The 22,767-nt window shown below is 40.6% G+C and overlaps 1 protein-coding gene across 2 annotated transcripts in view; it reads left to right on the top strand.

Annotated features, from left to right (window-relative positions):
• The window catches only part of TPH2 (tryptophan hydroxylase 2), a 292,829-nt gene that overhangs the window by 255,807 nt on the left and 14,255 nt on the right, over window positions 1–22,767 (top strand). The window contains exon 9 of one of the 2 annotated variants that reach the window (XM_075209533.1): window positions 4,795–4,890. The exons of the other annotated variant lie outside the window; for it this stretch is intronic. Within the exon in view, the coding sequence (XP_075065634.1) occupies window positions 4,795–4,890 (96 nt within the window). The remainder of the gene's footprint in view (window positions 1–4,794; window positions 4,891–22,767) is intronic. 2 annotated transcript variants of the gene reach the window in all.

Below are 22,767 nucleotides of genomic sequence, written 5' to 3' on the forward strand. Positions count from 1 at the left end.
TAACACTTTTCCCGTCACCCCCATAGCTGGAATGGTTTTACTGGTCACCTGTAGATTGAAAGGAGAGGTTATCACAGATCGGGCCGCCCTTGTATCTACAAGAAAAGTTTGTTTCCTACCAGCTATGTCAACTATCATTGTTGGTTCTTCACTCTGACTCTCAGTTAACCTCACTGGCTGTAGACTACAGGTTTGACCTGACCCCTAGCGCTGACTATTGATTTCCCGCGCAGCATTTGCTGCCATAATATGCGCGGGTAGATGTGAGTCTTCTAGTCTATGTGAATCCCTCCTTGGAGGATATCTATGTGACCCACCCCTCTGTGTATTGAGTCTTTCCTTTTTACAATCTCTCATGTAATGTCCTTCCTTGTTACAGTTGAAACACCTGATCACTTTAGGTTTCCTGTTATATGGGTTGTATGCTGGTGGTCGTGTATGCACCCTTTCTAGAGCCTGTATACTTACCGTCATTAACCTATCACTCTTCTCCTCCCTTTTTCTAAAAAGGTTTTTGTCGTGTTTCAAGGCAACTTCTCTAAGAGAATCTACCGTGCTGCCTCTCCAACCAGGGGTTGAGGTTTGTACCCTTGTTTTTAGATTTTCTCTAAGGCCATCCATCAGTACCCCTACAGCTACCTCTCTGTGATGTGGGTCCTCACTTATGTTGGATATCCCAGTAAACCGTGTTATCGCTGCTATAGCTCTAGTGAAGTAATCTGCTGCTGTTTCACTATCCTTTTGTTTAATGGTGAAAATCTTACTCCACTTTACTACTACTGGAAAATAGATGGCTAAGTGTTTGACAATTTGTTCTATATTCTTTTGGTTAATCTCATCAGTCAAGGTGTCATCTTCCTTCAACAAACAATCTTCAATTAATTTTTGTATGTTAGTATTGGGAGGAAGACACGCCCTCAACACTACACGCCAATCCTTATTGGTTGGTTCGTGGGCATTTCCTAAGTCTTTAACAAATTTCTGACACTTAGCCAAATCTTTTCTAGGATCTGGGAATTCAGTCATAATGGAACGTAATTCTGATCTAGTCCAGGGACAATGCATTGTAACATTTCTTAAAGGAACTACACCATCCTTATCCGGTTTCCCATTGGGAACTGATATTGTGCGGACCGGGAACGCACCCTCTGGTACACTGACTTCAGGGGACACTACAGGATTTGCTGGTTCTAGATTTAGAACGCTTTCACTCCTAGTGATCACGCTACTCTCACCTATCTCAGCTATTTTCTCGTACTTGCGCTGAGCCTCTAGTACACTAACAGCATGGGCAATGGCCGAAATCACAGTGGGTTCATCTTCACTTTCAGATACACTTGATTTAAACTGGTTTAAAACAGGATACAACTTAGCAATTTTTCTATTTTCAGTTTTAACAACGGCTGTACTTACCCCTCCCGCCACATAAGGTGACGGGGGCGCGCTTGCGCTGAGTTCGCCACGCTTCGCAACGGTTACATCCGCCTTGCACGCGCTTTTCGTCACGCCTACTTCCGGTTTGCATTCGCTGCTCTGCCACGTGTTACCTTCCATTTGCCACAATTTTAAACAATCATTATGTTTATTCCTCACTTTCATTGAGGTAATCAACCATACTTTATCTTTTACAGTATTTAGTACCTCTGCATTAAAACTTCCTATTGTTGGGAAAGGCCTATCACAAGTTTTGGTCATCTTCACCCACGTGTCACAATACACAGTTGCGTATGCACCATATTTTTTACACATGAGAAACCTCGCTGAACCAATAGGGCCTTCCTTAGGCAGTGCACTGACCATCTCTAGCGTATGCTTAGCACCCATGTTGAACAATATACCAACTCTTTTGCTACAATCACACCTAGAGATCTCTAATGCTCGGTGAACGTATTTCCTTTAGCCGCGTTCACTCGCTTTTCTCGCCCCTGGCGAGGATCCCTAATACAGAAATATCACTGTGGGCCCCAAGGGCTATCAGCTCCTCGATACCCTGGCTCAACCACAAAATCTGCTGAGTTTATTATAACTGGGAGAACAAAGTCAATACAATCAACCAGCCTTTCCAATATAATTCCTCCTAGCTGCTTCACCAATCCGCACTCAAGATGCGATTAGATCGCAGTGCCTACCAATACTAATTATTAGCAAACCTTGCGATCTCTTGGTAGCACTTTTGCGAAAAACACGTTTTCGCATTCAGTATACCTGCCCTGTATACCGTCCTTCAGTTGGGCAATCCGCCTCGTCAGACAGCAACTGAGTACAATGAATAATGAACAGTGTATCTACGTTACAACATCACACACTATACACCTTTTCTGCGCAGAAAATCAAAAGTTCCCAACAACAGTAATGATATCTCAGAGGCTTTCACAAGTAATTGTATTATGCACATATAATAACTATCAAGACGATTGTTTAACCACGTGGCAAATCTACCGGAAGTTCGCGTACGCACAGCAGGAAATACACATACACTAAGCAATGAAATGCAGTTAAAACGCACAATGACAGAAAAAAGAAACAGTTTTCTTTTTTGTCCCTAGGTTCTAGTTAGCGTGCCCTAGACAATGCAAAACGGACATTCGGTTTCACAACACAGAGTAAAATTCAGGTTTTGAACACCATGCGTTCTTACCCGTTTATGACGCGTCTCCACCCTTTGTTGAGGAACTGAAATCCGTTGGTCTTGCGTATCATCGGCAATGAAACCTCCAAAGCTCACGAGCCCCCAAATTGTTATGTGCGTATTGTCGCTAACCAATAACGATTGTCGAACCTCGATTTGTGTTTCCAAAGCACAAAGATTTATTCGCAATAAGTAGAATAATATGCTCAAGCAAAGTAATAGTAAATACAGCCGTTACTTATCGCAGGCGCTCTGGATCCAGTGCAGTCATTCAATCCTGAAGTCTGGGGACAAGATGTCTGCACTCTGGATCACAAGCTGCCGCTTATATACACAATCAAATACAGTAATACAATGAAGATGGTATAGCTTGCATCTATTGGTCCGGGTCTAAGGAATGTCCAAGGGGTTGTCAATCATTGGCTGGTTCATCCTAAGGAATCCAAAGGAGGGGGTCATCTCTGCAGGGGGTATGTTCTGCTCTTCCCGCCAGGATTCCTTAGTCTTAAGTAGTTCATAATTCCCTATCATTCATAACTTGCGTATGCACTCTGCGATTCCCTCGCAGAGTGAACCAAACAGTAGGATATGTAACAAGGTTCATTATGATACCACTCATGATGTTATTCCTTCAACCCGTTCCGTGTATTTCACTAATATGCATGTAACTCTGATATAACATATAAATACTACTATATTTCGACATAACTGACTATGTGTTGCAACTACCATTAATGTGTACTATTTTATAAGTATGCGTGTTTGTGCGAATGTATGGTAAAAGACCAATTACTGTTGCTGCCACGTGTAGTGGATGCGTACGCCCTTTCACGCCGTAGCGTGCCCTTGTACGTCGATGCGTACCGTACGCATCTTTTCAGACAAAGACAACCAAGTTTGCTAGACTTTAATTGAAATGACTTTATCCAATTTGCTGACTTCGACATACCATACCCATATTCCAATAAACCTTACTCTTTCAGCATCCCAGAATCGGGATAGTTCCACCATAGTTGGCACTTTTTGGAAGTTAAGGAACTGATATATTCGATTAAAATTCAGTTTGCTAATGAAAAAAAACTTACTCAGTTACACAAAAGTTGGCATGACACCTAGCAAGAATTATAACCAGCTACCTAATGCTGAATCTAAAGTAACACAATAATATAAATATAAAGGAAAGCTATATATCTAACAGAAGATTCTGTACTTACAAATTGTGCATTATACTCTAATATTAATTAAAAAATATATATGATGATGCCTGAAAATATTGTGCTTGTTCCAGTATTATTTGCATATATTACACTATTATATAAATATAACTTGCAGTATTTTATATAAATTACTTTATTATATTATATAAATGATGAGTTATGATGTCATAGCTTAAGATTAGTGTTTTCTAATGACATTACTTCAGTGTTCATTAAGCAAACTTGGGTATTAAATGAACAAAACAACCTCTACTGTAAATTATATTGAACTAGCTGAAGTACCTGGCGTTGTAAGTTATCAATGACTGTCAACCTTTTAAAAATAATTAGCAGCTTAGCAGCTCTTTCAGCACATCCATGAGGTGGCTGCCCAGTGTTGTTTTTGTTTTTATATTAAATGTCATCTAAATTCATCCAGTTTAAGGCTGAGAACAGGCTCCCTGGTGAAATTTCTGCCCAGTGAACACCAACGTGAGGTCTGACTGTGACCTTAACCTCCTAGTGTGTCTCCTGGGATCCAATGTTACCAGTCTGTGAAGTTTTCATCCAAATCCATCCAGTGGAAGGCTCAGAATAGGCTCCCTGGCCCAGCGTACACCAACGCGAGGTCCAACCGGGACCCTAACACACGTACAACCTGGCCAGGATTCAACTGGACCACCTCATGTTGGTTTCATTCCATCAGTGCAGGGGTGTCTGAATGCATAACTGGACAAACAAACAAACAAACAAACAGACCAATGAATTCTGACTCTGGAGCTGTAATTTTAGATGGTCATGGAACTTCTTTGTGACTTCTACTATTCTTATAATTTACAAAATGGGGTGCATTCTTCCATATGTAATATCATATTTATTCTGTCTTCATAATGTTAATGGTAAATTTTATTATCTCTATAATAGAGGACATAGCCGTAACTCGCTATTGTGATTTCATTTATTTTCCAGTGCTACTTCTTTACCATTGAATTTGGTCTCTGCAAACAAGATGGTCAGCTACGGGCATATGGGGCTGGACTCCTATCTTCTATTGGAGAATTGAAGGTAAGGTAGTAGAAAAATAATGTTAGGCCACCAACACAACATTGGTTGCATTTTAATATATTATGCCAATTTAAATGTTGTTTTTCGATGGAACAACTCCATTAAAAATGGAAACAGCAACAGGTACCAATACACTTCAAACATATAACAGTGGAACAATCCCAGGCCTCATAAAACATGTACTGTCTGTAAGTTACCACAATAATGTTTGAGCATTCAAATATAATAACTACAGTATAATGTTCGTGGCAAAGTGAATATAGTTACCCCCAAAGTCTCTTTGGAATATCGTACATTAATACAAACATCAATTCATAGTCACTAGCACATTTCTCACCACAGTTTACTATTTAACAGTAGTTGAACCAGGTGTGATGGAACATCCTTATTTTGTCCTTGCATAAGACTATTCTGCTGGTGAGGGCAGCCCTTAACCAGAGCTTGAATGCAATACAGAAATCATTCATGTGTACATTTCACAAAATCTGTTCATGAATTGCAGTGAAATTATTTAAAAAAACAAAAAATATTCTTGCAAGTTGCAACTTATAAAGAAAATGGAAGTTGCTCAAATCAATTTATAGGCTATATCAGGTGCATGAAAGGGTGGGGTTATCCTAAAAGGAACAAACACAGACAAATACCCCCAGCACACTGCTATAGCCAGCAACAGATCTGCTATTTCTACTGTAGATAAAAATGCAAAAGTCTCAGTTGCACACATTTGCAAATGTATGTTGAAGCCACCCACCACGCCAAGGTGCTTTTGCTAATAGGTTGGTCCTACTCTAAACAATGAGAGTCCCATATATTTGGACCATACATATGTGTTTTTAAATTGAGAGCTAACTTACCAAAGAGGTACCCCAGAGACCTCCAAATAGCAATCCAATGTCAGTACTCCCCCTCAGCTACTGACACCAACATGCCTCTCAGACAAATAAAGAAAATGGAAGTTGCTCAAATCAATTTATAGGCTATATCAGGTGCATGAAAGGGTGGGGTTATCCTAAAAGGAACAAACACAGACAAATACCCCCAGCACACTGCTATAGCCAGCAACAGATCTGCTATTTCTACTGTAGATAAAAATGCAAAAGTCTCAGTTGCACACATTTGCAAATGTATGTTGAAGCCACCCACCACGCCAAGGTGCTTTTGCTAATAGGGTGGTCCTACTCTAAACAATGAGAGTCACATATATTTGGGCCATACATATGTTTTTAAATTGAGAGCTAACTTACCAAAGAGGTACCCCAGAGACCTCCAAATAGCAATCCAATGTCAGTACTCCCCCTCAGCTACTGACACCAACATGCCTCTCAGACAAATAAAGAAAATGGAAGTTGCTCAAATCAATTGCAACTTATTTCAGTAAGCTCTGATTCATTGGATTGTAGCTCTGATTCGCACCTCCCACTTTATATCAGCCATATATATTGTTTGTGGGTGTAGCCACAGAGAACACAACTCAGCAAGAACAAAACTCAGCTTAAACATTAAAATGTAATGTTTTTTTGTGGATCCTTTTTAGTGTTTAGTGTTTAGTGTTATTTTTACCTTTTTTTTCTGTAACAAGATTTGTAATTGATTTGCTAGTTCCCATGTGTTTTTATTTACTATGACAAAGGTAGTGATTTGCAACAGGCCTCTAAGAGAAAAGTTAGGTATTCAGTCTTCAGGGCAAGGCTTCAGACAGAGTAAAACATTTGTACAACAGTGCACCTAGCTTAAATAAATATAGGTGGAGGACATATGTGTGGCAAAATAAAAGTAGAGTGTGATTTAACTTACTTATTTTGAGGTGGTTTGGATGCATTTTCTTCCACAACTGACAGTGTGTGGCTGCAGCGATACTGATAACACACAGCACCTGAAGAGACTTCCTCTATAAAGACCATGTGGGACTGTCACCTGTCTATCGAGCTGGGGGTGGTGTAATGTATTTAAGCCTGAGTTTTCCATTGTGCAGGGTGAACGATGCCAGACATGTTGACCAGTGATTAGGGAATAGGTCTCCATTAAACTTAGTATCAGGGTAGCAAAAAAAATGGTGAGGAATATTGTGTTATGGACTACTTAGCCATTTTGACAATAAAAGTGCAACATAAAAGCAAGACATTTTTGTGTGTGCATCATCAGAAGGGTGCTCATGTCACATTACATGAAAAGTTTAAAGTGTTTTTATGTTTTTAATTTTTATATAAGCAGGTCAAGCAGCTGGAGCCTTAGCACCATCTGCTGATGCCTCCAGCAGGCAGTATGCTGTGAATGGTCTGTCTCACAGTAGTGAGTGGGTGCAGGTTTTGGTGAGCAGTGTTGGCTTTCCAGACTGTGAAATGGGGTACTAGTGTCATAGCTCACACTATATATCTTGGTTCACAGATCACTCTGGTAAGGTAGATAGGAAAGATACAACAGTACTTTTTATTGCAAATACAGTGGTGTAATGTAAAAACACTATGTACAAACACACCTATCATAGCCAGGTGAGTCATCAACCCCTTAGTCAATGATTACCCTTACTCACACAGGCTCTGAATGATGCAGCTTCACTAATGATAGCAGTACAATCTTTATGAGTAATGTATGATGTAAGAGTCCAGGTCAATCCTGGGGGGATTCACTGCCACATTTGGACTTCCAGTTTAGGATACAAAAAGATGTCAAAGGAAATGTATGTCCATATAATAGGACACTGTCCTGGACTCTGAATCTTCAGCTAGAATGACCTGGCTAAATTTAATCATTAATATATAGTGAACTATATATTTAGCAGGGAACCCCAACATTGTATCATCCACATCTATTGTAAAATCCACACCAATGAAAAATATAGCACCTTTTATGACCTTGGGGTTAGCTTAACCCTCAAGTAATGGAACATTGTCCTTTTCCCAGCACCATGAAGATCTGGGGAACATTAAAAGGGGCTATAAAAGTACCAATTCTTTAGTTTAAAATTTTGTGAGAAACGAATTACATGCAGAGTAAAGTGAAATCAACCTTTTGCTTTGTCACAACTTGTTTGGAGGACAGTGGTTTCAGCAGGGAGTGTTGTGACCTAGTAAGTTTAGGACAATGTGAGACTGCCCCACTAATTTCTAGGGGGAGATTCAATTAGCCGCGATGTTCCACAGAACATTTTAGCTGCTCATTTTTACCATTGATATGGTAAATTCTACGCTGATTTTTCCTCGTACCTCTATGGGGCTAGAGGAAAAATCAGATGACATTTCTTATAAACATCCTGTGGCTGTGATGTTCTGAGGAACATTGAGGCTAACTGAATCTCCTCCTTAGAGTTAAAAAAACAAATTAATTTGCACTGCAAGCATTGTGTCACTCACCGGACTGTGAGTGCCATTTCTCCTGGGTTCAGGAACCGTGGCCGTCCGCCATCCTGAGGGTCTGCGCATGTGCAGCCCTTATTAAACCTTCAGTACCTGTTGCTTTTAATTGATTGGATGATCAGGCAACCCTCCCTATTTAAACCACCTGTGATCATTACCTGGTTGCCTGATCTTGGAGTCTCATTCCCCATGAGCTTCTGAAGGTGTTCCGGTGTTTCCTCGTGTATTCAGCTCCAGCTGATTCCCGTCTACTACGTTTGTGGTTTCCAGACCACTTCAACTCTCCTGTGTTCATCGTGCCTGCACTCAGCTGATTCCTATCTGCTACTGCTGCCAGATTCCAGTCCACCTCAACTCTCCTGTGTTCATCGTGCCTGCACTCAGCTGATTCCTATCTGCTACTGCTGCCGGATTCCAGTCCGCCTCAACTCACCTGTGTTCATCGTGCCTGCACTCAGCTGATTCCTATCTGCTACTGCTGCCGGATTCCTGTCCGCCTCAACTCTCCTGTGTTCATCGTGTCAGCTCTCCACTGATTCCTATCTGCTTCTACTACCATATTCCAGACCACCTCTACTCTCCCGTGTTCAGCGTGTCTTCCCTCCGCTGCCTCCGCTACTACTGCCGGATAACAGACAGCCTCAACTCTCCCGTGTTCATCATGTTTCCAGTTTTACTTACTACTGCTTCTTGAGTATTGCTCCGTTGATACTGGTTACCTGCAGTGCGCTGCACCAACCTGATTACCGCTTCCATCCTCCGGTGGTCTCTCCTCCTGCCGCCGTTCAGCCGTTCAGGTATCCCTGCACGTCTCACTGACAGCCTGCTCTCCTGAACCGCGGTATGCATACCTTCCATTGACTTTGCTTTTGTATTGCATATCCGTCTGGACTGTGTTGTGTTCTTCTCCAGAGTCTTCTATCTACTGAAGCTATTGTGACTATTGACTTTGTGTCCTATTACCTGGATCGCTCTAGTGACTTTGTATACTTCAAGCAGTGCTTGTCAGTTATTATTGTATTTTGGATATCATCGTGGGGATCAAGTTCCATGTGCCCCGTGTATCCTCTGCATTACATTCATCTCCTCGTGCCCCTTCTCACATATATATAGCAGTGGTACAACTTGCTGTACGCAGACCACTGACTCTCCTCACGTTTACTTGTCCATCTGGTTCCTCGTGTACATTCATCTACTCATTACCAGTTGCTGCTAGTCATAGACTTTCTTTGAGCATTCTCTCACCATCTGCTGATTCTCCTGTTCCGTTGTCACCCTGCTACCAGAGAACCATAGTACCAGCTATATTACTCTGGTAAGTACATCATCTGGTGATATCCTGGGCAAAGACTCCTAGTGCCCGTGACACATTGTGTGTGAGATATCTGGATGGATCAGTCACTGCAGATTTACCCATGTTTCATCTGGTAGAGACAACTTTAGCAGTGTTAGCTTGATTTTGGGTGTTTCTACAATTTTGGCTGTTTCATAGGAGGATTCTCTCCCTTCTGCTATTTCCACTGCTACATCATGCCTGGACATTAGAGAAGATGCCAACTATAAACTGATACCTCTGCGTGGTCACCATAAATCCATTGTCTGATTTCCAGTATTCATCCAATGCCACAGTTGTTTAGGCTCAAATGTGGGTAGCCTAGAGTCCTGTCCATAGTTGTCTCTGGCTTAAGCAGTATGTTGCACTGCCAAAGGAAGGTGCAAATGCACACAGTTTACTGCAAGAGCCTCTGCCAGTGATTTGGGATCTGTGGATTTTGCCCCATGTGTACAACTTAAATTTGTGGAACCATGGCAAATTAGTAGTCAGTACTAGTAGATTTCCATTCCATTCTAATGACATGGTAAATAGCATTAGGTATTTATTTGTACCTGACTGTTTGTTGTGTCTGTTACCAAAGGGTGTCTTTAAGTGAGCAGGACACATTTGAAGGCACTGCTTTGGTCTTATTACCTACGTCGATAATTTCTCCCTGATGGTCAGTGTGATTGTTTATGCTACTCTATTAATTGTTGTGTGTTCTACATCTGTGGAGGCATAGGTATAGAAACATATCATGCAGATGTCTACCAGCTATAGAATATGTTGGATGTCAACCAGTGCCTTAGAAGAGTGTTTGCTGCTGTCCCATACTCCCAGTTGTAAAGCGCTACAGAATATGCTGGCACTATATAAATAAATGATGATGATACTCCTGCTGAAACAGTCTGTCTAGAGTACCACCTGAGTCCCTTCACTGTTGTCAGGCTAGACGCACTGCTGCCTATCCTGCTCTTTAAAAGTCCCTGTTACAGGGTCTGGAGGCAGCCAAGGCCAGATTAACATTGGGTCTGATGGGGCTGCAGCCCAAGGCCCCTCCATAGAAATAGGCCCAGACCAGCCAAGAGTAAAAAAAAATGTTGTGAGGGCACCTGGCATGGGGAGGGTGGTAAGGGCTTCTCTTATTCCCAGGGGGCAGTCCTTCCATTGGAAAACAACAGGCAGCCAATCGCGAGGTTGCCTATTGCTGAGTGGGGTGGGGCCTGCATCTACAGATGCTGCGTGTGACTCATGTTGTACCAACTTCCACCAAGTCCAGATGAAGGTCAGCGGCATTCAACACGACAAGTAGGAATTTAGGAATTTATTTTTAACGGGATATGTGAGAACAGGGGGTATCAACAGGGGATATGTGAAAATATAATATGCATGTGTCAATGGCCCGTGAGTATTAACATAGGGATCAGTTCCTTATTTTACAACAAAATTGCCAACTTTTTCAATGGAGATTATGCCCTGGTACCACCAGGGCATAATACTTATGCACTTATCAGCAGCTAGAATGTCTACATCATTTGAATACACATTATGGTGTAACCTTTAAGGGCTAATGACAGGAACGCAAGGACTATAAGATATTTGATGAATCACAATTTGAGCGTTTAGCTATTGTTAGGGGATTTTCCCTTTATAGCACCAGTTTTCTTTCATCTGTGGCTCTAGATATAATTATGAGTGTTTCACATATATCACCCACATTTAATAGATTATCGGCTAATATGTAGAGTGCAATAAAAGCTGTAAAAGCGCATACCATTATAAGGAGATTTATTTTTCCCATGTACATGTCTATAGTATTCAATACTCTATGGGGATATCACACACTCTCCCTTAGCCCAATAGACATTCATAGCAATTGCTGTACTTTTCATAAGTTATTATCTTTAATATGGTTTAAGCTTCAGAATAAGCACATTAGAGATATATATGGGGAGATATAACTAATTAATCTCTAGAAATTGGTCTTATTAATTGAAAATTAAAACTAATTGATTGCAATATAAGACCAATATCATTGAATTTGTTATGTGCAATCACTCCCACATATAGGAAGTATTGACAATAATAGAAATTTCTGTGACCGGCTTTCCCTAGATGTCTAGTTCACTTTTTAATTCTTTAACACTTTCATTTCAATCTTTATCTCTATACTGCTTTTTTTAATTCGCCGATTTTGTTGATACCTGGTTATTTACTTATTTTTAATTAATAAAATTGTTTTTACATTTTTGGACGGGAGTGCCTCGTATACTATCATTTTTCAAGTGATGTTTATCATCATCTGTACTCCCTTTTTGTTTAGATATATTTAGCTTAGAGAGCACCCCCTCATACTATATGCTCTATGAGCTATACCTATTGAGGTTACCTTACCTTAGAGCGGAATAGAAACCCTTCCTTTTTCTCTTCTGCCCTGGTGCCACCGACAGTTAACTGTGTTTGACTATTTGTATTTTAAAGTCTGCTCATATGTATGGACACTTGAAGAGTAGTTATATATAACAAATCTTATACATTCCACTTTGCCATTTGAGGTGTTAGGAGGTATGAAAATGACCAACAACTGATAATCACATTCTTACACATTAACTGCACAGTTTGTTTGTATCAATAAAAATCATATTTTGCTCTCTGTATTGGGTGTCGGTCTCATGTCTGCCCTATGTATTGTTTGGCAGTCACAAGATTGCCCTCTGTATTGTGTGGCTGAGACTAGGGTGCTATGTGTTGTATGGCGGTCACAAAAGTGCTGTGTATTGTGTGGCGGTCACAAGGGTGCTGTGCATTGTTTGGCGGTCACCACAAGGATGCTGTGTGGTCTTCTGCTGCTGTAGCACATCCACTTTAAGGTTGGATGTGCTGTGAATTCAGAGATGCTCTTCTGCATACCACCCATGGTTAATTGAATTACTGTCGCCTTCCTATCAGTTGGAACCAGGATGGCCATTTTCTTCTGATATCTCTCATTAACAAGGTGTTTCCACCCACAGAACTGCCGCTCACTGGATGGTATTGGTTTTGAGCATCATTTTCTGTAAACTGTAGAGACTGTTGTGTATAACAATCCCAAGATCTCAAGAGATCAGCAGTTTCTGAGGTACTGAAACAACCCATAATGGCACCAACAATCATTCCACAGTAAAAGGCACTTAGATCACATTTTTTCTCTATTCTGGTGATTGGTCTGCAATGTTTGCAAATATTTGCATATATTTATATATATGTATATCATCATCAACATTATATAGCGCCAGCATATTCCGTAGCGCTTTAAAATTGGGAACAAACAGTAATAAAACAATACTGGTTAATACATACAGACAGAGAGGTAAGAGGGCTCTGCTCCCAAGCTTACAATCTGTAGAACAATGGGAATTTGATACCCAAGGGTAAGTGCTCCATCATTTTGGTCCCGCTAGAATGCAGAGGTAAAAATTAATTAGTGGGCTGTATGATCAGTCACACAACCGTGTTGGTCAGAGGTTTTTCGTCTTGTGTTAGCTGTGTAGAGGGTGGTAATATGGTAACCTAGAAAGATAAAGAGGGTAGTTGAGGAATATTATAAGGTTGTCTGAAGAGGTGGGTTTTGAGGAAGCGCTTGTAGGTTTGAAGAATACAGGAAAGTCTTATGTGAGGGAGGGAATTTCACAAAGTGGATGCAGCACAAAAAAGTCCTGTAACTGGGAATGGGAGGGTGTGATGAGAGTGGAAGAGAGACGTAGATCTTGTGCAGAATGGAGGTGTCGTGTTAGGAGATCTATTTTCCGTAAAATTTTGTTGATGGCCTTGTATGTTAGTAGAAGAATTTTATATTGGATTCGTTGATATACAGGCAACCAATGTAGAGACTGAGAGTGGTTTAGTAGAGGAAGGACGATTTGCAAGGAAAATCAATCTAGCCGCTCCGTCCAAAATAGATTGTAGGGGTGTGAGTCTGATTTTGGAAAGACCAGTAAGGAGGGAATTGCGAGATGTTGTTATTATTATTATTAATTTTTATTTATAGGGTGCCACAAAGTATCCGTAGCGCCGTACAAGGACAAACAATGGCACAGTACAAGGTGAAACAGCACAGTACAAGTAACAGTAAGCACTATAACTCTGGGGGCTCAGGCACAGCATGAAAGAGAGGGAGGGAGGGGAAAAGTGAGTATAGGCAGGTAACTATGGCCCAAGAGGGTGGGCACAGATGACAGGTTGAGAGTCACTGAGGGGAGTGGAGAGAAGCGAGAGGAGACAGGGGGCAGAGGGACTGAGAGGAGGTGAGCTGAGTAGCTGGAGAGCGCAGTTAAAAGTGATGGAAACAGAAGGTAGGAGAGCCCTGCTCAAAGGAGCGAACAATCTAAAGGGAGGGGAAAGATGTGATAGTAGATGATGAGTGCATGAATTAGTTTTGCAGTAAAGATTGAGTTTGAGCTGGTGAGAGGACATCAAAGAGAGACAGTCAGTAGCGTGAGACACAGATGGTGAGAGATCAGGAGAGGATAGATACATTTGTGTATCATCTGCATAGAGATTATACTAAAATCCAAGAAAAGCAGTGTAAATAGAAAATAGCAGAGGACCTAGGACCGAGCCTTGTGGTACTCCAAATGATAAAGGAAGCGGAGCAGTGGTGGATCCAGAGAAATTAACACTGAAAGAGTGATTAGCTAGGTAGGATGAGAACCAGGATAGGACAGTGTCTTGAAGACCTAGGGATTGTAGCATTTGTATGAGGAGAGAGTGGTCAACAGTGTCAAATGCAGCAGAGCGATCAAGGAGAACTAGAAGAGAGTAATGGCCTTTAGTTTTAGCTGTGATCAAATCATTGACAACCTTGGTCAGGGCAGTCACTGGGGAGTTTTGAGAGCGAAAGCCTGACTGAAGAGGATCCAATAGATTGTTTGCAGAAAGAAAGCGTGTGATCAATATAGATACATACAATAGACAGTGTTTTTATATATATTTATACTTAGATTCAAGTTAATTTTTTTATTAATTTTTAATTAAGTTTTCAGCACTCTGTACTTTGTTCAATGCTAAACACCTGAAAATGAGCATTTTTCATGTATGTTTCTGTTAAAGCACTTTATAAATCCCCTACGCTGGCTCAAACTATTTCTAAAATACAGTACAGCTTTGAAATGAAGATGATAGACATACTATACTTCACTTCTGCTTCGGCCTCTATCATGAAGTGGTTCAAGTGGCATGTATACGTTACAGAGGGATCGGGTGCAAATAGAGGGTCATCTTCCTCCTCTCCCACCCACTCACTCCTGGCTTTACCTGATTCCCCCTGGGAGGATTAGTGGTTCCCCTCCGGCATCTTTTGGACGTTTTATGTTTCTATGATGTGCATTGCAATGTTTTTTTTGCTTTATTGTGTGTTTTCTATTTTCAGAATGTTTGGATTTATATTTGTTGTAATACTCATTGAGCAACACCCCTTGTTGTCTGCGAGGGGGTTCCCCCCTGTATCCCCCCTTGTTGATTCCCCTCCTTTTTTTTCTGTACCCCAAATATTTTGCAAAAACTTCAATAAACATTATTGATAAAAAAAAAGCACTTTATTAAAAAAAAAAAAATCAACCACTGTTTGTATTTTTGTCTTCAACGGTCAATAAAATAACATACCTTTACCCCTCAACTGTCCCGATTCCATCAGGATAGTCCTGATTCCATCAGGATAGTCCTGATTTAAGGGTTCTATCTTGATTAGCCAAAATCTTGTCCCAGCATGAGGAACACCTGGGATGTATTTCTACTCTTCAGTTTACATACATGTTGTGTGAACCAGTTAGTGGTGCACTCTTTATATAAGGGAGGATAGGAGTAAGATGTAGGTGGCTGAAGGGAAAGGCAAGCTATGCCCTCCATGGTTCTAGCTACGTCCCCACACACATCTGGCCACACCTACACACCACTGGCCACACCTCCGGTGGGACGACACTTCTCACAACAGGGCCTTTATAATTTTCAGCCCCAGGCCCATGTGACCCTTAATCTGGCCCTGGAGGCAGCAGAGGGAGATTCAGTTCAGAGCAATACTGATTTAATCTCAACTCTTTTTGTGTGTCTGTGTGTATTTTATGTTAATTTTGTTTTTTATAGTTTCATTTGGAAGGGTGTTTTAAAAAGTAGATTACATTTTACTGTTTTATAAAGTTTAGAGTTTGGTTTGTGTTATTTTTAAAAAAGTGAAACAAAACAGATTAGCATTTAACAGTTTATAGCAGTGGTTCCCAAACTTTCTCAGTTCGAGGCACCCGTAGGGTCACCATAATTTTTCCAAGGCACCCCTAAGCCAAAATAGTTACCGGGTAGTCCCGTTTTTTAAGTAGTTGTTTCAAAATAACGTAAGATGTATTTAGGCCCCTTCACCATCACATTTTGGCCCATCGCCATATCACTCCGTATCCCCTTCATCAAATCACTGTGTCCCCTTCTTCATCAGCTCACACTCTGTCCCCCTTGAGCATCTTACACACTGGTCCCCATCTTCATCATCTCACACTCTGTTCACCCCTTCATCATCTCACTCTGTCCACACTCTGTCCCCCTTGAGCATCTCACACACTGTCCCCCCCCCTTGAGCATCTCACACTCTGCCACCCCCTTGAGCATCTTACACTCTGTCCCCTCCTTGTGCATCTCACACTCTGTGCCCCCCTTGAGCATCTCACACTCTGCCCCCCCTTGAGCATCTCAAACTCTGTTCCTCCCCTTGAGCATCTCACACTCTGTCCCCTCCCCTTGTGCATCACACACTCTGTCCCCCCTTCAGCATCTCACTCTGTCCCCAATTCAGCATCTCACTCTGTGACCCCCCCCTTCAGCATCTCACTCTGTGACCACCCCTTCAGCATCTTACACTCTGTCCCTTTACTTACCTTCTTTCCTCATTTTCTGCTGTCTTCTTTCCTGATGTCCTCTTGCTGTTGCTCCTCACTGACACTGTCGGACCTGATGACGTCATGCCCGACAGTCAGTGAGAACAGTGAGGAGGAGGATCCGGCGCTGAATTGGTAAGTTCTTTTTTTTTCTTTTTTTTTTTTGCAAAGGCGGCCGCGGCACCCCTGTGACAGCGCCGCGGCACCCCAGGGAGCTTTGGGAACCGCTGGTTTATAGTTTGTTTTCTGAGTTAAACAAATAGATTACTGGCTTATAAAGTTTGTTAGTGTTTTTTTAATTTTAAAAACTGAAGCAGCAGGGTGTAATCTGTGTTTCTAAAAATTACATCCCAAAATCAATGTTAGTCTGATAAATATCCCTTAGAACAAGTTTAATGTGTATATTCCTGCAAGTTGCCCAAATGTTCTTCTGTGCACTCACCGAGCAAATATCTTTTAAATCCGTAAGCCGTGTTCAAACATTTTTAGATATACATATATAATGGTCATGGTCTACTGAATTGAAATAAACAATCATGCTCATGCATCCTTTCCATTTTTGTAATATAATTTGTTAGTTTTTATTAGCATCTTGCAATGAAAATACACGTTTTTATAATGAGAAAAAAAGACAAAAATTACAAGTTTCCATAGTTACAGAAAGAGCAACCTACAAGCACCGTTCTGTGGACACACACCTGCTTGTCCTACAGAGATTGTGACCTGTGCTGAGAGTGACGGAGAGGAAGGGTATCTTGCTGGTGTTCGTAAAAAAATCAGGAGCTCCATGTAACAATTAATTGCACAGGAAAGTGTTATATAGTCCTCAAGTTCTTTTTTTGGGCAATAAGTTGAATTTAGGGATTATGCATTCTTGATGAATTGTTATGAATGTGAGAATTTCCCCATTTTTAGACGATAACTGAGCAAAATTCTTTCCCACCAGCACTGTACGCATGTTCAGATATTACAACATGGGCAGGAAAAAGTCTCTTTTGCATATTTGAATGATTATGACCACTTTTGAAGCTTATTACAAGTATTTGGGGGGTATTCAAATGTTAGCGAGATCCCCGGAAAAACGAGCGCTCGAAAAATATTAACGCTAATATTTTTCGAGCGCTCGTTTTCTGGGGATCTTGCTAACAATTGAATACCCCCCTTTGAGTATAACAACCAGGTGAAGCTAATAGTGAAACTATAATAGGGCAATTTATGTATGTTTCAATCAATGTTTTTTCATACATTGCAGAAGTAGGTGGATCTTCATCTTGTTTTACAAAAAACTGTATCACTCCCACAAATATAGTTTTTTGTGGACTTCTTTTCAGAGGTGTTTTCTTTTCCTTTGGAGGCAGTATTGTGACAGTTTGGTGAATTGACTTGGTACATTGATTAGATTGTTGTAAACACACTGATACATTTTTGCTTTAACAAATTTCCTTTACTTGTTCTATGTATGACTTGAGACTAAGGGGTATATTTACTAAACTGCGGGTTTGAAAAGGTGGAGATGTTGCCTATAGCAACCAATCAGATTCTAGCTGTCATTTTGTAGAATGTACTAAATAAATAACTATAATCTAATTGGTTGCTATAGACAACATCTCTACTTTTCCAAACCCGCAGTTTAGTTAATATACCCTAAGCGTTTCTTGGCAATGCAAGAGTACAGTCTCTCTTTCCGATGTGGCAAAAAAATGCCCCCCATTCTATGCTTGCAGCATTGATCCAGCGGAGTTGTGGTTAAATAATCATCTTTTTTCTTGATCATTTCTATATGCTTTTCAGTTTGAAGGTATTTTACTATACTGAGTGCCAGAGCTGCTTCTGTCTGTTTCATTCTTGGCAATTATTATTATTATTATCCTTTATTTATTAGGCGCCATAAGAGTTCTGCAGCGCCGTACACAGCACAAACAGTAGACTAAACAAGGTGAAACATTACAAACAGTAAACAAAAAAATACCAAAACTTCAGAGACTCCAGGCAGGCTAATGCAGTAAAGACGGAGCAGAAGAACTGGTATGGAGAACAAAGGGAAGAGGGCCTTGCTCAAATGAGCTTACATCCTAAGGGAGGGTAGACAGAACTCAGGCACACAGGGAGCAAGTTGAAGTAAGTGAGGAGAGAACAGGGGCGCTGGGAGGAGAGAGGGGGAGAACAGGCGGAGGAGATGAGGGGGTTAGGTGGAAGGTTGGTAGGCCTTTTGGAACAGGTAAGTTTTAAGTACCCTCTTGAAGGAGGACAGATTGGGAGAAAGACAGATGAAGCGAGGGAGGTTGTTCCAGTGAAGGGGGGCAGCCCGGGAGAAGTCTTGGATTCTGGAGTAGGAAGAGGTGATCAGAGTGGAGGCGAGGCGACGGTCATTGGCCAAGCGTAGGGAGCGGGCAGTGTTGTGAATGGAGAGGAGATTAGAGATATAGGGGGCAGTAGACTGGAGAGCCTTGTAAGTGACGGTCAGGAGTTTGAAAAGGATTCTGTAAGGAATGGGGAGCCAGTGTAGGGCAAGGCAGAGAGGAGAGGCAGACAAGGAGCGGCGAGAAAGGAAGATGAGTCTTGCATTGAGTATAGAGCGGAGGGGGGCGAGATGGGAATGGGGAAGGCCAGTAAGAAGGAGGTTGCAATAATCAAGGCGGGAGATGATGAGGGCGTGGATGATAGTTTTGGTGGCATCTTGGGAGAGGAAGGGCCGGATGCGGGCAATGTTGCGTAGCTGGAAGCGACAGGCTTGGGCAAGGGATTTTATGTGGGGGGCGAATAATGTCAATAATCAGATTCCCACCAATAATATTTATCTGAGCAGCACCATCTTCATCATCATCGTCATTAGCCAGTTTACAGTGGCTTTGGTTTGGAGAGTGCAACAGCTTGTAGCAGTGATCATCCTCAGTCTCCTGCTTCATACACATTAATGTCTGCTCTAACAAAAAGAGAATGGGTAAAATGTTGCTTATCACAAAATCATCCCTTATATCAATGTTATGATAACAAATGTACTTCATACATTACCATTTCCTTGGTGGACAAAAACATTTTACACAAATATGGGATGTAACATGTCATGATCATTAAAGGCTTTTCTCTTCTCACAGAGTCAGCAAGTATAGTCATGGTAGAATTCCATCTAGTTCACATACAAGCTGATGTGTTGACAAATTGTTCCATCTTTCTAACATATATTTACAGTATTTCTTGCACAGAACATCCTTGACATTTCAAATATGCATTCAGTATCATGGTAAATGGGCAAGCATTTCTGTACAATAAGGTTAAGCACATATTAAGGGTAGCCAAGGATTTTGTTAGCTGTGTGTGATGTTTGGTTCAAACTGAGAAAACATAAGGCAGATTTGCAAATATTTCTCTTGCTCACTTTTAATTTAAAGATTCCAAGTTGACAATGGTATTGGTGATTATGTGGTTTCACGATATTTTGGATACTCTAGAATTACCTAGTGAGCAGTGAAAGACATATCTTGATCCTGACTATATTCACTCAACCACATATATGTTGTGACATGGACCAGAGTGCAAATAGATTTATAGAGTGACCTCTCTTGTCTGTAATAATATGCGTGCATAAAGCCGGAACAACTTATCTTGAAAAAAATAATAACCACTAGGTAATTGCCATCACAGCTCTGCACAAGCCATTATTTCCCAAAATGATGCAGATCCAAAAGGCATCATTTCTTAATTTACCCTTTTTCCTAAGTGTGCATAATTAAGAGAGCTTTAGGTTGTGTCATGATCTGCTCTTTACCTTTGTCAAATATTTTCAGCAGTGATGTGTGACAAATTATTATACACATGATAATGACTGAGAACATTGAATTTGCACTTCACAATTGCCATCAGGTGTAGCTTTAGTCATAGAATATAGAACATGTACTTTATTATCATCCCCATCACTGTCAGCAAAGACAGCACAACTAGATGTACATTTGACATTTGCTGTGTTAGGTCTTAAATGTTTCTTTTAGAAGAGACTATGATGAGTTTTGATATGTTGGATCCAGGCAAACATTCCAAGCCTTGTTCCCTGGTGATCGTGACTGAGCCACTTGATCATTGCTACATTATCCATGTCACTATGAGAGAGTATGGTCTATGCATCAAGCTAATTTGGCACTTAAAAGATGCAGAAACGGCGGCTGTTAGCATTTTTTAAGTATAGTTGCCATGCATTAACTGCCTAACAGGATATTTCACAGAAATCTCCTCAGTTTAGGCAAATACCATGCAGTATTGCAGTCACCATAGATTAATATGGGGACTACGTTGTTATGCAATGCATGAAGCTTTGATAAGCATTGCATTGTGCAGACAGATAACGCCATCTCAGAATGGCGTTGCCTGTCTTTTTCTATGGGATTCTGCGGACACCTCTTTGGCTTCGCAGAATCCGATACAGTGGAAGTGCTGCGCGCTTGCTCAAAGCACTTCCTGCTTTCACTGGCAGCGCTAAGCTGCCGGTAAGCAAATAACAGTAATTGCATCACAGGGGTCACTTTGCCGGGACTCTCAGAGTAACCCCGGGATGATGCATTTCAGGGGTACATAAATATGCATCAATGCGATTTGCAGTGATGCATATTTGCTGGTGCCGCATCTTATTGATGCATATTCCCCAATGTATGGCTTGTATTTTTTGAAATTTTAACTTTTTTGTATTGTTGTAGGTTATTGAGATCTAGTAGCCATGTCACTGCCTGTGATTGCATTATCGATTTCACTTAACCAGTGATAAATTAAAATTTCTTTTGCTGCCTAATGTTTTTTATTTGGGACGTGATATTTGTTAGTGTGGTAATTGTGTCTCTTAGATACAGTTGATAGGGCAGATAATCTTTTTTTTAAACTTATTGCGTGCTTGATGAATGGCAGATGCATGTAGTTGAGCGACTTTATTCTCTCTTACAAAGTCCATATTGTTTAGCAGTTCATGTGCTCTCACACATTGTTGTGGGTGTGGATACATACAGGGCCATCTTTCCGACTGGGAATGATGGGCCCACAAAAGAAAACTTATCAGGTGGCGATCCGGCTCCCTCCCTGGTCCCCTCTGGACATCATCATGCTCAATATTCACTGCCATCATGGCACAGAGGAGTGCAGAACAGCGACGAAGAACAGAAGAGGATTCGACTCGAAAAACAGAGTGATTGAAAGATAAGTTAAGGGGGATTTGAAAAAAAAGTGATATGTATCTATGTGTATGTATATGTGTGTATATATATATATATATATATATATATATATATATATATATATAGCAGATAGATAGATATAGATATACAATCACCTTTTTTATACACACACACACACACATATAAATATATAGGACCCGGTGCACTGCTTTTCCCGGGGGCCCATAATGTTGTTAAGATGGCCCTGGATTCATATCACTGTTAATGTTACAAGATGCGGAATACAATACAGAGTACATCTCATGGGTTGGTTAAATTAATTTTGTGAAAGTAGCTAAGGGAAGAATCACAAATAGTTATTTTTTTTCTGAAACATTTTTACTGTGTTTCCTCATATGCCCATATATTAAAAAAGCACTTAAGAAGAATTTTACTCCACTGTGATACCAAAAGAAAGCTCAATAACTTGGATATAGTACAAAAATAAAAAAGTTGTTTACTGCTATACTAATGCAGTGTGATAATTTCAAAGACAATTGAAGTATTAATGTGGCACAGACCTATGGTAGCAAAATGGTTAATCTACACCCACCAACAGTCCCTGTTTAAGTGATGCAGTCCCAATTACATCTAAAAAGACAATTTATTTTGTACAGTAAGATGGGAGGCTTGCTGTTTTTCAGTGCCTGGTATTACCTGAATTTCAAAACATTAGCATTTTCCTGCCCAATATATACTACATAAATTGTGGGTTCTTGCCCTATATTCTGCATTTCTTTACAAAATAGCACAGCTTTGCGTTGAACACATTGGGCTAGATTTACTAAGCTGCGGGTTTGAAAAAGTGGGGATGTTGCCTATAGCAACCAATCAGATTCAAGCTTTCATTTATTTAGTACTTTCTACAAAATGACAGCTAGAATCTGATTGGTTGCTATAGGCAACATCCTCACTTTTTTAAACCCGCAGCTTAGTAAATCTAGCCCATTGTTACACTATTGTGGTTGCAGCTATCCTCAGTTCTGGTATAATATCTAAAATATATATTGTATATCTAATGTTACTATTCATGATCACAATCTTCAAACACTTTTATTTATTTCATTTGCCATGAAATATTGACTGAAAAGCAATACACCTAATTTATTAAAGGAAAAAAA

The sequence above is a fragment of the Mixophyes fleayi genome, chromosome 4 (genome assembly GCF_038048845.1).
Source record: "Mixophyes fleayi isolate aMixFle1 chromosome 4, aMixFle1.hap1, whole genome shotgun sequence".
Lineage (NCBI taxonomy): Eukaryota > Metazoa > Chordata > Amphibia > Anura > Limnodynastidae > Mixophyes > Mixophyes fleayi.